The sequence below is a fragment of the Moschus berezovskii genome, chromosome 12, assembly GCF_049115385.1.
Source record: "Moschus berezovskii isolate FMDL1 chromosome 12, NW_MosBer_1.0, whole genome shotgun sequence".
NCBI classification, from domain to species: domain Eukaryota; kingdom Metazoa; phylum Chordata; class Mammalia; order Artiodactyla; family Moschidae; genus Moschus; species Moschus berezovskii.
In genome coordinates, this window is record NC_142471.1 from 59,885,402 (window position 1) to 59,900,471 (window position 15,070).

Genomic DNA, 15,070 nt, shown 5'->3' on the forward strand with positions numbered 1-15,070 from the left:
CATTCACCCTTTCAAAAATATCTATTGAGCACCTACTATATGCCAGACACTTTTAGGAACTGCATTCACAATTCAAAAAGTACAAAAGTGCAGCCTAAAGCCATTTCCAATCTCATTCTTACTCCACTCCTACGTCTGCACCACCATGCAGTTGCCTTTGAAGCTACCGCTGTTACCAGTTTCTTGGGACCTATAACTTCAGGCAGGAATTTCCCTTTTAGGTCAAACCTTGGCATAATCGGTAAGCCCCACCTCTCCTAATAGTCTCAGACTTCTTTGATGAGTTGTGTGGAACAACTCAGTATTTCAGGCCCATTTCACAGCTGGGGGAAAATGTGTCCTTGGGAAGCCAGATTATGTTTTATCTGAGACGAGGTCATTGCCAAGCAAGAGAATGAGTGCCTGTAGGCAGCTCACAGTTTCTTGACCATGAGGCACTTAATTTTCCAGAAGGTCATCCACCCCAGCTCTCAGTGATCCTTACACTGAGGATTTCCAAAATGTTTCCACTTCACCTCTCTAAACTGAAGATTTCTCTATGACCCTCCCCAGTCCTGCTGAATAAGACCTGCAATTCCTTTGTGGTCTGGGAATCATGAAATTTGTTGCCTTTTCCTTGTCTCAGAAATAGAGTATTCCTTAGAGTTAAGGACAGTGGAATTTTGTGCCCATAAGATCTCAAATGATTTCATGAAAATTAAAAAAAATCAGAACCAGAGTCTGAACTGGTTTTAATTTTTTCTTTGGATTATTTGGTTCCTTGGTAATAAACTTCCTCTTTCTCTCCTTTCTAGGGTGTGATTAGAAAGAAGGGCACCTGCCGGGTCAAAGATTACAAATGAAGGAACACAGGGCCAGGGGAGAAGTTTGGTGCACTGAATAGAAAGGGCCCATGGTCCACACAGCATGAGTCCTGGTTCATCATTTCTGGTTCTTTCTCCCGGACTTCTGCCTGGGAGCTTAGCTGAATATCTACAAGTTTGGATTACATGTCAAACTGTCACTTCTGATATTATTGCTCTTGTTAAAATTATTATAGGGTACATTACTGACTTTCATGTGACACTCTTTCATCATTAAAAAAAATAATGTAACAACTCTACTTAGATATAATTCACCCATTAAATATTTTTTCTCGATATTCTCAAAGTTTTATAACTATCACTACAATAACTTCTAGAACATTTTCACTACCTCAAAAAGAAACTGTACACATTAGCAGTCACCCTTCATTTACCTCCAACTTTCTTAGCCCTCAGTTCAGTTCAGTTCAGTCGCGTCCGACTCTTCGCGATCCCATGAATCACAGCACACCAGGCCTCCCTGTCCATCACCAACTCCCGGAGTTCACTCAAACTCATGTCCGTCGAGTCGGTGATGCCATCCAGCCATCTCATTCTCTGTCGTCCCCTTCTCCTCCTGCCCCCAATCCCTCCCAGCATCAGAGTCTCTTCCAGTGAGTCAACTCTTCACATGAGGTGGCCAAAGTATTGGAGTTTCAGCTTTAGCATCAGTCCTTCCAATGAACACCCAGGACTGATCTCCTTTAGAATGGACTGGTTGGATCTCCTTGCAGTCCAAGGGACTCTCAAGAGTCTTCTCCAACACCACAGTTCAAAAGCATCAATTTTTCGGCGATCAGCTTTCTTCACAGTCCAACTCTCACATCCATACATGACCATGGGAAAAACCATAGCCTTGACTTGGTTGGCAAAGGAATGTCTCTGCTTTTTAATATGCTATCTAGGTTGGTCATAAGTTTTCTTCCAAGGAGTAAGCGTCTTTTAATTTCATGGCTGCAATCATCATCTGCAGTGATTTTGGAGTCCAAAAAAATAAAGTCTGACACTGTTTCCACTGTTTTTCCATCTATTTCCCATGAAGTGATGGGACCAGATGCCATGATTTTAGTTTTCTGAATGTTGAGCTTCAAGCCCTAGGCAACCACTAATCTACTTTCTGTCTGTACAGATTTCCCTATTCTGGACATTTCATATAAACATAAATGTGGCCTTTTGTGTCTGGCTTCTTTCACTAAGCAAAATATTTAAGTTCATCCATGTTGTAGCATGCATCAGAACATCATTCCTTTTTATTACCAAATAATATTCCATTGCTTGATGTACATGGGGGCAGGAGGAGAAGGGGACGACAGAGAATGAGATGGCTGGATGGCATCACCAACTCGATGGACATGAGGTTGAGTGAACTCCAGGAGTTGGTGATGGACAGGGAGGCCTGGCGTCCTGTGATTCATGGGGTCGCAAAGAGTTGGACACGACTGAGCAACTGAATTGAACTGAACTGAACTGATTCATCCATCAGTATGTGAATATTTGTGTACAAGTTTTTGTATGGACAAACATTTTCATTTCTTGGGTGTATACCTAGGAGTGGAATTACTGGGTCATACAGTAACTCTGTTTAACCTTTTCAGGAACTCCCAGATTGTTTTCCACAGCTGTGGCTTCATTTTACACAGCCATGGCTTCATTTTACACAGCCACCAGCAACGTATAGGGTTCTAAATCTATACATTCTTACCAAAATTTTTTTTAAAGAAATTACTACAGTTATCCTACAGCATATAAAGTGGTGTCTAATTGTGGTTTTCATTTGCATTTCCCTGATGACCAATGATATCGAACATTTTTTCATGTGCTTATTGACCATTTGTGTATCTTCTTTGGAGAAACGTTTATTCAGATATTTTAGCCCATTTAAATAATAGTGTTCTCTTTTTTGTTATTGAATTCTTCATCATTTTTTAAATGGAACAAATAAATATAAGCTCCATCCAAAGCTCAATGGTTGGTAAAATTTATCCACATTATGGTGTGATGTAAAGTACATGATAGTATGTGAAATGTGACCACCACTGAAGCAATGTCGTGATGACTGTTGCCTGTGTATTCCAGAGCTCTGATCCCATTCATGACAAGGACAAAATATTTCTTTTGATCATAATAGCATCTTGTAAGTCAGTAAAACCCTAAAACACTAATTAGTTAGATATTGTCAAATTTTAAATAAAATATAATACAATGATTCAATATGTGATTTACTAAATGATTTAGTCATTCCAATAGCTGAAGATAACAAAACTTTTACTATAAGCAATAACGGGATTACATTGTTATACAAAATCCATTTATGCTCTCAAGGTATAGTTAATTTGAAGTTTTACTTCTATGTGGACAGGGAGGCCTGGCATGCTGTGATTCATGGAGTCGCGGAGAGTCGGACACGACTGAGCGACTGAACTGAACTGAACATTTAATTATCGAAAATAAGTTGCAAAAATTTTACCAAAGCTGTTACTAGATAAACTAGAGGTAAGAACCACCTTCTCTTCTTACAAAGTTTGGTATCTCACACAATAATAGAGACTAAAATAAATGGTGCCAAATTTTTAAAGAGTCTTTTTAAATTCAGAATATAATTAAAATCTCATGTAGCTTTATTGGTTTTAGTATCCAGCAGAGAAAAAATATTGAAACTCCAAGAGATTTTGAATTAAATAGCTACAACAGTTTTGTTTTATTGGTTCTGACTGGGAGAAAAAAAATTATAAGGACAACTTTGGAAAAATCTAGTTCTTTTAGAGCCCCAAATGACTTTTAAAACAATAAAACAAACTATAAAACCTACACAAGTGATATTAAAAATTATGTAGTTCAATGAATGTGACATTCACAAATGTGGTTGTAATTTTTTTCTTAACTATAGTGAAATGAACATGGATCTGATGCCTGGATTTAGATGAGGTGGTGTTATATAGCTTAACAGAATTAAGTGCTTCAATTTGCTGGTTAGGATTATGTAGCTGAGTTGGAATGTTATACCAATGCCTTATAAGATCTCCATCACCTCACAGGATCTGTGGCTAAATCAAAGAAAGGAATGATGCTTCCTTTTCCTATATTAGTGATTATTTCCCTAGTATTTTAATATTTATTTTTGGAATGCTTGTAGACTTAGATCTTTTTGGCTTGTGGCTGAGTCATGTATAGAATAAACTATAAACTCATACTATTTATGAAGAATGGAGAATGAAGGCTCACTAGTGATTTACTGTAAGGGCATTAAATGAATTTGAATAATAATCTCAATTATGTGCTGGGTAGAAGGGGCAGGAAAAAGGAGAAAAACAAAGATGAGGGAGAAAATTTTTGTGACAAAATAATAATCACAGTCACCTGGTTAGTTTCCCGAGGTCCCAATCTTTGAAGACTCAAACATAACTTCTGAAGTCCTTTAACATAACCACTGTTCTTTTTTTGTCCCCAAATCCCATCTCTGTTCTTGGTACAGAAGAACATACCCCTCATGTCACAGTCTTCCAGCACCTGCCTGAATTCTCCATCGCCTTGTGAGGAGAATTATGACTTGGGGGTAGGGGTGGGGTGAGGTGGGGCACACAACATCAAACCAGACCCCAGAGAGACCAATGATTTGCAAATGGCCCTCCACAGATGGTTTCCAGGAGGTACGCACTACCTAAACTTGTAAGCAGATTTAACAAATAATTCAAATAATTTTACCTTTTAAAAAGACTTGAGAGTGTTTTCATTTTTAAACATAAATTCATACTTTTTAAAAGTTTTTGTATTCAAAAAAATCCAGAATCCAATCAATCTGGGGTGACACTATGAGACCTTGTGAAATTTCTCATCCTTAACAATGTTTCCCTTGATGGTTTTGGTGTCCAAAACGAATTATTACATTTTCTGATTTTTATTACTTGTTAGCTAGCATTCTTCCAGTTTTACCATCTACGAACCCTTGGTCTCTCTTTGAGTATCTCTATAGGCAGTGATACTATGAAATCTTTTAATCCATAGTTTTGATGCTTAAATGACCCCAAATCTGGCCAATGAAGACCCTTCAAGCTGGTTCCTGTTTTCTTTTTGTGGTTTTTGGTACAATATGCCTGGAGCTCACCTTGTCTTTTCCTGCCCTAGAATCAGCCACTCCTTCAAGGACCTACTTATATACATCTACGCGGCTCAATTTTCCAATTCCAAACTGTCACAAAGCGTACAGTACATTCTCCCTCCAACCCTACCTCTCTCTTCATAGACAGCCAATGTTACTAGCTTTTTGTTTATCCTTCTAGAGATAGTTTCTATAATAGAGCAAAGATGCAGATAAATATTCTCTGTCAACGTTTTAACTGAAGTGATAGCATATTATCACTTTGTATTATCACTTTATCATATTGTAGCTCCTGTCTGTCATCAGATTTTGAAAGATGCCTAGGATCCCAATCCCAAAAGATTAGAAACCTTTAGGCTAAATGCTAAATGCTCCAGATAAGAAAAACTCAGGGACGGTGACTTGAAAAGCTGTATTGAGGACACTCAAATGCTCTGCTCTCTGGACTTGAAATGTTAGTTCCTCTCCAGGTTCCTTGACACCTACTCATTTTTCAAACATCACTTCCTTGGGGGAACCCTTTCCATTCCTTAATTCATCTCCCTCCCCCAAGGAGGAGATGTCCTCTCTTACAAGGTTTCTGGTCATCGAGCACTTCTCTCTTCTAGCGCAGACGTAAGTCACTGTGTTAAAATTTGTTTCCTGCCACTGCGAGAACTGGACCCACATCTGTTCTGTTCACTGCTGGCACACAGTAAGTTGCTCACACACACATAGTTTGGACTGAAACTCGAACTCAAGCCATCCGGCTTCCAGCCCACTCTGCCTAGTGCTGTCCCACTGCAGTCGGAGAAATAATCCCAAGATGTAAATAAAAACTCTTAATAGAAAAAGCCGGGAAGTTGTTTTTTTTTTTCTCTCCAATTCCACGACTGACGGAGGACCTTAGCAGAAACCGCTCACCGCGAGGTGTGACGACCGCGGGAGGGCGTCAATCAAGAAAATGCCCCCTTGCCCCGCAGGCGAGTGGAGCTGCACAGAGCCGAGGCCACACGGGGTAGCGTCGCCGCTTCAATAGAAAACACGTGCAAAAAGGGAAAGCGGACTGCGCGCAGCTGCGATCCCCCAGGACCTGGGGACCGGGGACATGGAGCAGCCCGCATGGGGTCAGAGAAGACTGCACAGCTCCTGCCAGGCGCCGTAGGACCCCGACCTTCCCTTGATTCCTGCCCGAAGGAACTTCTACCAGCGTCCCCCGGGAAGTGGTTGAGTCCCCGGGGCCCCCGAATGACACGGGCTAGAGAGGCCTGAGTCCGCAGCACCTGATGTTTAGTCGTCCTTACCCACAGGGACGCAGGCAAGGGCCGTGGCTCTCTCTCCCTGGAGCTCTCCCAGGAAACCAGGGCACTCTCCCGCTACGAGCACTCCGGAGACGCCCGGGGCCACCGCCAGTGCTACCGTTACTCCAGGGAGCGCGCCGACGAGGGAGGGAGGGTGCTCTCAGGCCGGCGAAGGCGCGGCCCGACCAGTGGCCTCCAGGCCTGCGGGGCCCGAGTCCAGTAGCCCTTTGCTCGGGCCGGCTGCCGCCACCGCGGGCCCGTGCCTAGACCAGTGCCCTCGAGTTTCGGCGGAGATGCCTCCCCGCCGAAGCTAGGGCCGCCTGAGTCCGCCTTGCAGGCGCCTTGAGGCCTCGCGCCTCGCTCGACGGACGCGGCACTGGGCTTCCGTCGAGGGCGTCCCGGGCCAGGGTGCTTGGAGTCCCGAGCGTCGGCGGCGGCTGGACACCGGGGCGCCGGGTGCTCAGAGGCGGCGAGCAAGCGAGCGCGTCCCGGGGGCGGAGAGCTCGGCCGGCGGGGGCGGGCCAAGGGTGGGGGCGGGAGGTGGCTCCCGGGGCTCCGCGCCATTGGCCGCAGGGCCCGGAGGCAGGAAGGGGCCAGAGAGCGCGGCCCCACCCCGCGGCCGGCGGAGCCTATCGCCGGGAGCGCGGAGCGCGGATAAATGTAGTGCCGCGGCGCGGGCCGGCAGCTCTCCGAGGGGCCGGAGCGCGGCGCAGCCATGCAGTACCCGCACCCCGGGCCGGCGACGGCGGCGGGCGCCGTGGGGGTGCCGCTGTACGCGCCCACGCCGCTGCTGCAGCCAGCGCACCCGACGCCGTTCTACATCGAGGACATCCTGGGTCGCGGGCCCGCCGCGCCCACCCCCACGCCCACGCTGCCGTCCCCCAACTCCTCCTTCACCAGCCTCGTGTCCTCCTACCGGGCCCCGGTGTACGAGCCCACGCCGATCCACCCCGCCTTCTCGCACCACTCCGCCGCCGCGCTGGCCGCCGCCTACGGACCCGGCGGCTTCGGGGGTCCTCTGTACCCCTTCCCGCGGTCGGTGAACGACTACACGCACGCCCTGCTCCGCCACGACCCCCTGGGTAAGGCGGCCGGGGTCATGGCGGGGCCGAGCCGGGACGGCGGTGAGGAAGGCGCCACCCGGCAGGTGGCAGCGCCCTGGAGGCGGCGGGGGCGGAGGGGGAGGCAATAGAAAGTTGTGGCAAAAGCGATTGAAAAGCGGCTGTCGGGCGTGCGCGGGGGACCGGAGGCGCGGGCCCCGGCGGCGCGCAGCCCAGACTGACCGCACCATGACTCAGATTGGTTTTCCTGCACCTTGCAGGCGTCGGGGCGCGCGGGCCAGAGCCAGACCGCCGGCGCTGCCTCGGGGGCCGGCGGCCGAAGGAGCCCTGGGGGCGCTTGTCTCCCGGGGGTTGGGAGGCTCCCTTAGCTGGAGCGACCGGGAAGGCAGTGCCAAGGTGCCCCGGGCCGCCCCTGAGTGGCAGGGATAGCTGTCGGGCCCCGGGTGGTTTCGCGGCTGGACCTGGTTCAACAAGCTTGTGCAGTGAAAGAGCCTGACCCTTTCCGTTCATACAGGAAATCTTGAGTTCTCGATAGGAGTAAATCTGGTTTCAGAAGCTGTTAAGTGTTTTCCTGGCTGCATGAAGCAGACCCTTCCCCCGGAGTAGTGCACGCTGCTGATTATTTTATCGACATCCTCAATACAGACAAATTCAGGAAACACTCGACTTCTGATAGCCGGGATCCGTTTTTCTGATATTGTTCATTTCCTCTGTGTGGGATGTGACTTTATGGCAGCTAAAATAACCAGTTGCTTCCTTTTTTTTTTTTTGAGGCTGTTTTGCACCAGTCTGAATCCTGACGTAAGCAAAATCTCGCAAAAAAACATTGCCTGCTTTCAAAGCGTTTAGCGCAGACCTGCAGACCGACGGACAGACAGACCCACCCGTCTTTGGAGTAGGGAGGGCAGCGCGGACACGTTGGCCGAACGAAGTTTGAGGGACTTGTCCCCTCGGTCCGCGGCCTAAGAAATGAGCCACCTGTGATCCGCGCCGGAGGCCCTGAAGCCTCCGGTACAGAAAACGCGACTCCTTGCCTTGGCCCACCAGGATTTTAATTCTACTCTGTTATTGGCAGCTTATGTAGGCACCCTGGAGATAACTGACATTTTAATTAATTGACTTTTTAGTGTCATCATTATTATGGTGTGGCCCCTCGCTCAGTTCTCCACCTTCCATTCTCATCGCTCTAGAGACTTTCGGGGGAATTATATTTTAGTGTTGTTTTTTTTTTAAGTTATTGTGTTTTTTATTCCATTCTCGAAGGTATGATGCTGCAGGCCCGATGTGTCTCTGTTCGCCTTCTGGGGCCGGAGGGAGACCCTCGGCCGGGCGAGCCTGGGGGCAAACGTTTTCACAGAGCGCGCCCTGGGTTTCCTCGGGACTAAACAGGAGGAAGCAAAGGGTTTTTCGAGATAGACCAACAGGAAACACATTGACGGAAATGTTGCCATAGCCCACGGGGTGGCTTTAACTGGCCGCCCCCGCCGGCCGGGTGTGAAATCAGAGGGGGCCCTGCGCCCTCCGGCCAGGATTGGAAGCTCCACTGACACCCATCGCCTGAGCCAGAGGGCTTCCCTGGTCGCCAGGCCGCCGGCCCCTGGCAGCGACGCTTTGGCTAGTGTGACAGACCCTCTCCCCCCAATATAACTCACACACGGGTCTTTGGAAAGTTTGGTTCACCAAGGGAGAGGACCCCTCTGCAGGTCTTCTAGGCTATAAAGTTTGTGTACATTCTGAGAGCGACTGGTTAAAGAGGTTATGGTATTTTAAGCTCAGCCTGTAGTCGATGTTCTTTGGGGGATCAAAATGATTATATCTAGCTCAGGGTGTGATGGTTGTGTGGGTCTGTGGGCTTTTGAATGTGCTCTTCGTGCATATGCAGTGTAAGTGTGTGACTTCGGATGTTCCTGTGTCTCCAGCTGTGATGTGTATTGGTGGGAGCCTGTTGGGTCCGTGTCTCAACGAGTATATGTGAATGTGTCTGATTGAGTGCCCAGCAGCCTCCCTTCCCCTTCTTTGTCACCCCCCAGTGCAGGCTGGTCTACCGGTGGGCCGGGCTGCTTCAGGGCCGCCTCTAACCAAGACGCTCTGGCCCGCAGGCAAACCCCTTCTCTGGAGCCCTTTCCTGCAGAGGCCTCTGCATAAAAGGAAAGGCGGCCAGGTGAGGTTCTCCAATGACCAGACCATCGAGCTGGAGAAGAAGTTTGAGACCCAGAAATACCTCTCCCCGCCCGAGAGGAAGCGGCTGGCCAAGATGCTGCAGCTTAGCGAGAGGCAGGTGAGTCGCCTCGCGGGCCGCGGGCCGGGGAGTCTCCTGGGGCCGGGGTTTCGGGGCAGAAGGGAGACAGTGAGGCCACCGGCAGCTGTTTGGCTCGGAAGCTCCTAAACTTCTCCCCGACTCCCCAGGTCCCTCGGGATTCTGGACTTGTGGCAAGTTTTCTTTCTGTCTTTTCTGTAGGTCAAAACCTGGTTTCAGAATCGACGCGCTAAATGGAGAAGACTAAAACAGGTATTGACATGGTTCTGTTTCTATGGAAATAAATATTTTTACCATCTTATCTCAATGCGGGGCCTGTTGTAGGTTGTATGCAAAAGTCATTTGAGGGACTATTTAACCTCTTCACCTTGATTAAAAAGGCAAATAGTCCTGCTGAAATTCAGGATGAGTTGTTCAGGCGGCAGTAATGCTAAAAGCACCTAATGCAGTTTCTATATCAATTATGCTTGGGTTTTCACACACTGGCTAGTAAAACTCCCAGCTAATTGTTTTATAAACCCCATATGTTGTTTATCTAATTAACGCAGGAAAGATAAAGTAATTGACAGTAAATGACTTAAGCAGTTATCTTTGGGAGAAAATTGTTTCTTTTATTTACACAGCCATAATAAAACCAGGCAGAGCTCAAGGGTAAATATAAGGAAATAAACACCTTTAAGTCTTGTTTGCACTGTTTTTTAGAATAATTAAATATCAAAGAGTTTTAAAATTATTTTCCCTCTAATTCTAGCTCTTAAAATGAATATAAAAACAGCAAGAGGCTATCCAAGCCTGTTTGAAAAGTAGCTTAAACTTTCTAACAGTCTTTCTTCCAGTGACCTTGTTACGTAATATGTGATAAAAAGTAAAGGCTAATTCAGTTTTTAAAGAAGCTCTGTTGACTTAGAGCTAAAGATTTGTTTTTGATGTTCTAATCTGATATTTTCTCCAGAGTTATCTGACAAATGCTGAATTTTTCACTTAACGGTTTATATAGTTTATAATAAGTAAAATTTTTTTGAAATGAATAGGGAAATTGAAAGCAGTATGCATTTTCAAATTTAGCAATCATAACTTTTTCATTAAAAACAATAACGTTACAAAAAACACTTTAAAACAAAATAAAATTCCCATAATTCCATTATTCTAACACAATTTTTAAAATTTCAAGTTTCCTCTCAATATCTGAGCCTTGTAACTTATCACATAGTTGTAAGCTTGGTAAATCTATTATTCTATAGTCTTGTTTTAGAAAAAAAAAAACTTTAGCAGTATATCATAGTTTTCCTTTGTATGTGCATTTTAGACAAAAACAGGATTAAATTTACTAACTTATTTAGTTCTTGGTCAAAGGTAGTTTATCAGGGACTTTAAAAACAGTGGTTCCTGTGTAATAAGGGAAATTTTCAAGAAATTTCCTCCAGATTTTAAGTAAATTATAGTTGTCTCCCTTTTCAATTAGCAGCATTCTTCTAATTCTGCATTTTTCTTAGCCATGATTATGTAACTTGCTATACATATTTATGTGTGTATATGTTTGTAAACTTAGTCCAGAAAATGCATAAAAAACAATTCAGTCTAATAATTTTGAAATTTTATCCTTAATGCATTATTTAACATTCATATTTTTTAAATGTCTAAAAGACTTTTGTCAGTTGGCAAGGTTTAAATATTTGCAGAATATCTTTATAGTGTGTATCTGTAGTGATCTGATTTCTTTTTCTTCCTAAACTTTTAAAAACCTTGATACCATAGGTCTGGGCTGGAGTTAAGGATTCATTTGACATAATACATTTACAGTTACATTTGTGGTTAGTTGTTCTTATCTGGCAAGAAGAGTATAATTGTTCTCTGATATGACAGGAACTTTACCTTCCAAGTGAGAAAGAAGCATAAATATGTATTTTCTGAATAAAAATATTATACCTGAAAGCACTTGATAAATTAAAAATTAAAAAAGATGATGGAAGATGAAAAAACATTTGATTTCTATCTCTCATTTCTCCATATTTCGTCATCCCACCAATCTCCATTTCATCCTCTTCTTTTAGGAGAACCCTCAAAACAATAAAAAAGAAGAACTGGAAAGTTTGGACAATTCTTGCGACCAGAGGCAAGACTTGCCTAGTGAACAGAATAAAGGTGCTTTGGATAGCTCTCAGTGTTCACCCTCCCCTGTCTCCCAGGAAGACCTTGAATCAGAGATTTCAGAGGATTCTGATCAGGAAGTGGACATTGAGGGTGATAAAGGCTATTTTAATGCTGGATGATGACCACTGACATTGGTGTGTTCGGAAAACCGGGATTTGCTACAGGAAATTTCCTTGGATGAACCTGAAAACTGTATGAGAGAGAGAATCAATTTTCTGCTGTTCTGGAAATCTAAAATATTTGGTGCACTGACTAAATAACAAACTCACATTGAAACCTTAATTTTGACTTAAATAGTTTTATATACTGATTTTAGATTGTATGATAAAGGGACTCTTCCCTGATTAAATTCACCCCCTTTTTTTAAAAAAATTGTTTTTTCTATTTATAAAAAGTAATTTTGAACTTTTTGGTTAAATTTTTAAGTTATAACTTTAAAGATTTTAATAGGAGCTTCTTGAATGACTTCTATAATCAGTTTCTACATCCTACTGAATGGAAAAGCAAAGGAGCATCCCAGATCCAGAGGTATGCCCACAATTCAGGCAGCCTTGGAATATTTTAAAGAAAATGTTACTTACTTAGATATTACATACTTATAGTATTGCCTTAAATCCAAAGCTGTCTCTGAGTTCTTGTCTGGGGGATGTATGTATCTTTTTGTCAGAAAGATATGCATAGTTGATAACATTTAAATGCTTGTTTTGCGCTATCACTTAGTACCTGTTTGACCGAGGTGTTAAGGAGATAGTACAGTCCAGTTCAAGCAAAGAAACTGACTCATCAGTGACTAAATTTAATCACAGATGAACTAGAAGTAGCAGGTTAATTAAATGTAAGTAGCTTGTAGATATGTTTTATATTAAACAATGTTTATAATGTGTGTATATATAATTGTTCACTGTAAAAAAAAATGGCCAAAATGTTTTTTTTTTTTTTAATGAGTAACTTGTCTATAAAATAAATACGTTGGTGGGACGACTGACCTCGTTGAACCTCTCATTCTTGGATTTGAACAAACCCACCCCTTATCTTACAGCGCCTGGGGTGCTTGGCTGGGCGCTGGGGCTGGGGCGGGGTCGGGTGCAGGGGCGTCTGGAGCGTCTGGCGGTGTGTCTCTCGGCTTCTGGCGTCTCGGGGAAGGCGGTTCTGGGCGGCGACCGGTGGCGAGCATCTAGGTAGATGTGGGCCTTTCCCATATCTGGGTTCGCTGGGGGCTGAGTGTGAGTATGTGTGTGAGTGTGTCTGGAGCAGCGGGGAAGGCCCGCTACGGACCCAGGCCCTGGACGCGCCAGGCGGCGGGGAGAGCAGCTGCGCCGCCCGCCGCCGCAGCGGAGCACCATCGATTCACCTTGGCTCGCGGGGCCGGCGGGGCCGCCGTCCTTGACCCGCCTGAGTCAACATGCGTCATCCCTTGGCGGCCGAGTCCAGGTTGGGGGTCCGCTTAGAGGGCTGGGGGGCCCTGGCCGGTAGGCGGGATGGGGGAAAAGTAGTGTGTGCCAAGACAACGGTTCTCACTTTTCAGTGAGCTTCAGAATCTCCCGCGGACCTTGTTGGGATTTGTTGCCCACCCCATCCCCAGACTCAGATTTGAGTAGGTCTGGGATGGGTCAGGGAATTCGCCCTCTAACAAGTACCCAGGTGCAGTCCAAGCTGCTGGTCAGGTGTTCTAAGCACTTTTTGTGTGGAAGAAGCAGGTGAAACCCGTGATTCCCCCTCGCCCTTTCTCCTGCTCCCCTCCTCCCAACAGTTCCTGCCCTTGAGGGAGCAGGAGACTGGCAGCTTTGAGGAGCAGGGAAACGGAAGATGGGAGGCATTTCGATGGGTAAGAAGGGAGCAGGGCTGAGGAAGACATAGTGTGAGCTGAAGAGGAATGAAGTGCTGAGCTGAGGGTGGGCAGAGGTTTCTGACTGGCCCAGGTATTGCCAGTTCAGCTGCTTGCCTAACTGATCCACCAGGTTCCTGACATTCCAGGAAAATGAGGAGCAGAGATCTGTGAGGGGAGAGGCCAGAAATCTCTTCCTCTAGCCTGATCCTCCTTGGAGGTCTCTCGTTTTTGTGGACTTGGGTGCCTCTGGGCTGAGGTCCTGTGAAGCAGTGACTCTGCCCCTGGTCTGGCTGGACCAGGGCTGTGGTCCCCAGACATGAGCACTCAGGTGAAGAGAGTGAAAAAGTCAGTGTGTTTAGGGATGTCACACCTTCTTACCTCCTGAGATTGCAGGAAGGCCCTTGGAATTACCTGTGAATTTTAATTTCTGAGAAATTAATTTCTGAAGCAGACGGGTGTGCATTGGCCTGGAAGCTTAAGGATTTCGGTGGGAGATTTAGTTCTTGGCCTCAGTTTCTTCATCTGTTGAATGAAGATGGTCGAGTTGACCTACATGACCTCTGCCAGCCCTTCCCCACCCTCCCAGTTCCCAACTCAGTTCTCAGTGTTGGAGCTCAGAGTAGACATCCAGACAGAGGGTCTTCCTTTCTCCTCAGCAGTCAGGTTTCAGGCTCCCTGACCCTGCCTGACAGGTTTCATCAAAGTTTCAAAGGTCATAGTCAGTCTCATTTGAAAAGAGGACTGACTGTATCAGAGTTTGGGGAGAACAGGAGGCTTGTGGGTCTAATATTGAATTAAAGCAGTCCTGAAATCAGTGTGTGTGTGTGTGTGTGTGTTTCGCTCCTGGAGATAACCTCTGGTTAATGTTTATTCTTGAGAATAACTATCGTGACTATCAAGCTGAGAAATAAAAGCTTATGTATTGACTGACACTAGAAAAATTGAGAAGTGAAACTCATTTTAAAGTAGACAATCCCTGAAACCAGGCCGTTTTCCAATTTAAAGCTATTCCTAGTTCTCTGAAGGTTGCTCCTATTCTGAATCTAAACATGTCTTTTAACAATCCAGAGTGTGTTACGTGAAGGAAGTACAGTACTCTCAGGACACAGGTTGGCATTAACTATTTTCTAAAGTATCCCATTGCAGATTGCCAATGAATATTTACAAATTCTTCCTACAATCCAGGCATTTTTCATTTGTTTGTCTTTTGGCTATTTCATGTTGAAGCAGCATGTATGACCTTTACAGCACAACTCCTGTCTTGTTTTTAACTCTTTTTATCAGGAGATTCAACTTGAAAACGGTTATCATTTAGCAGAAAGACAAACAGAAAAGCACATTTTGTAAGCAAAACGTTAATGATTGGAAGAATTGCCCTAATTTCATCATGACAGTGTGTGATTAATCCCCTGGGTCATGTACTTATACTTTAAGTTATTCAGTTCGTCAGTCTTTGATATTCAGAACCCTTCCTAACTTAATAGGATATTGATTTTGTTGGATGATGTACTTTGACTCTTTAAACAACATCACTTTTAGGGATGACTAGCTTGCT

At 45.3% G+C, this 15,070-nt stretch overlaps 1 protein-coding gene across 1 annotated transcript; it reads left to right on the forward strand.

Annotated features, from left to right (window-relative positions):
• Nucleotides 1-6,847: 6,847 nt before the first annotated feature.
• On the forward strand, nt 6,848-12,672 carry HHEX (hematopoietically expressed homeobox). Its single transcript, XM_055425074.2, has 4 exons — nt 6,848-7,300; nt 9,379-9,557; nt 9,738-9,788; nt 11,588-12,672. The coding sequence occupies exons 1-4, from the start codon at nt 6,934-6,936 to the stop codon at nt 11,804-11,806; spliced, it is 816 nt and encodes a 271-aa protein (XP_055281049.1). The 5' UTR covers nt 6,848-6,933; the 3' UTR covers nt 11,807-12,672.
• Nucleotides 12,673-15,070: the final 2,398 nt, after the last annotated feature.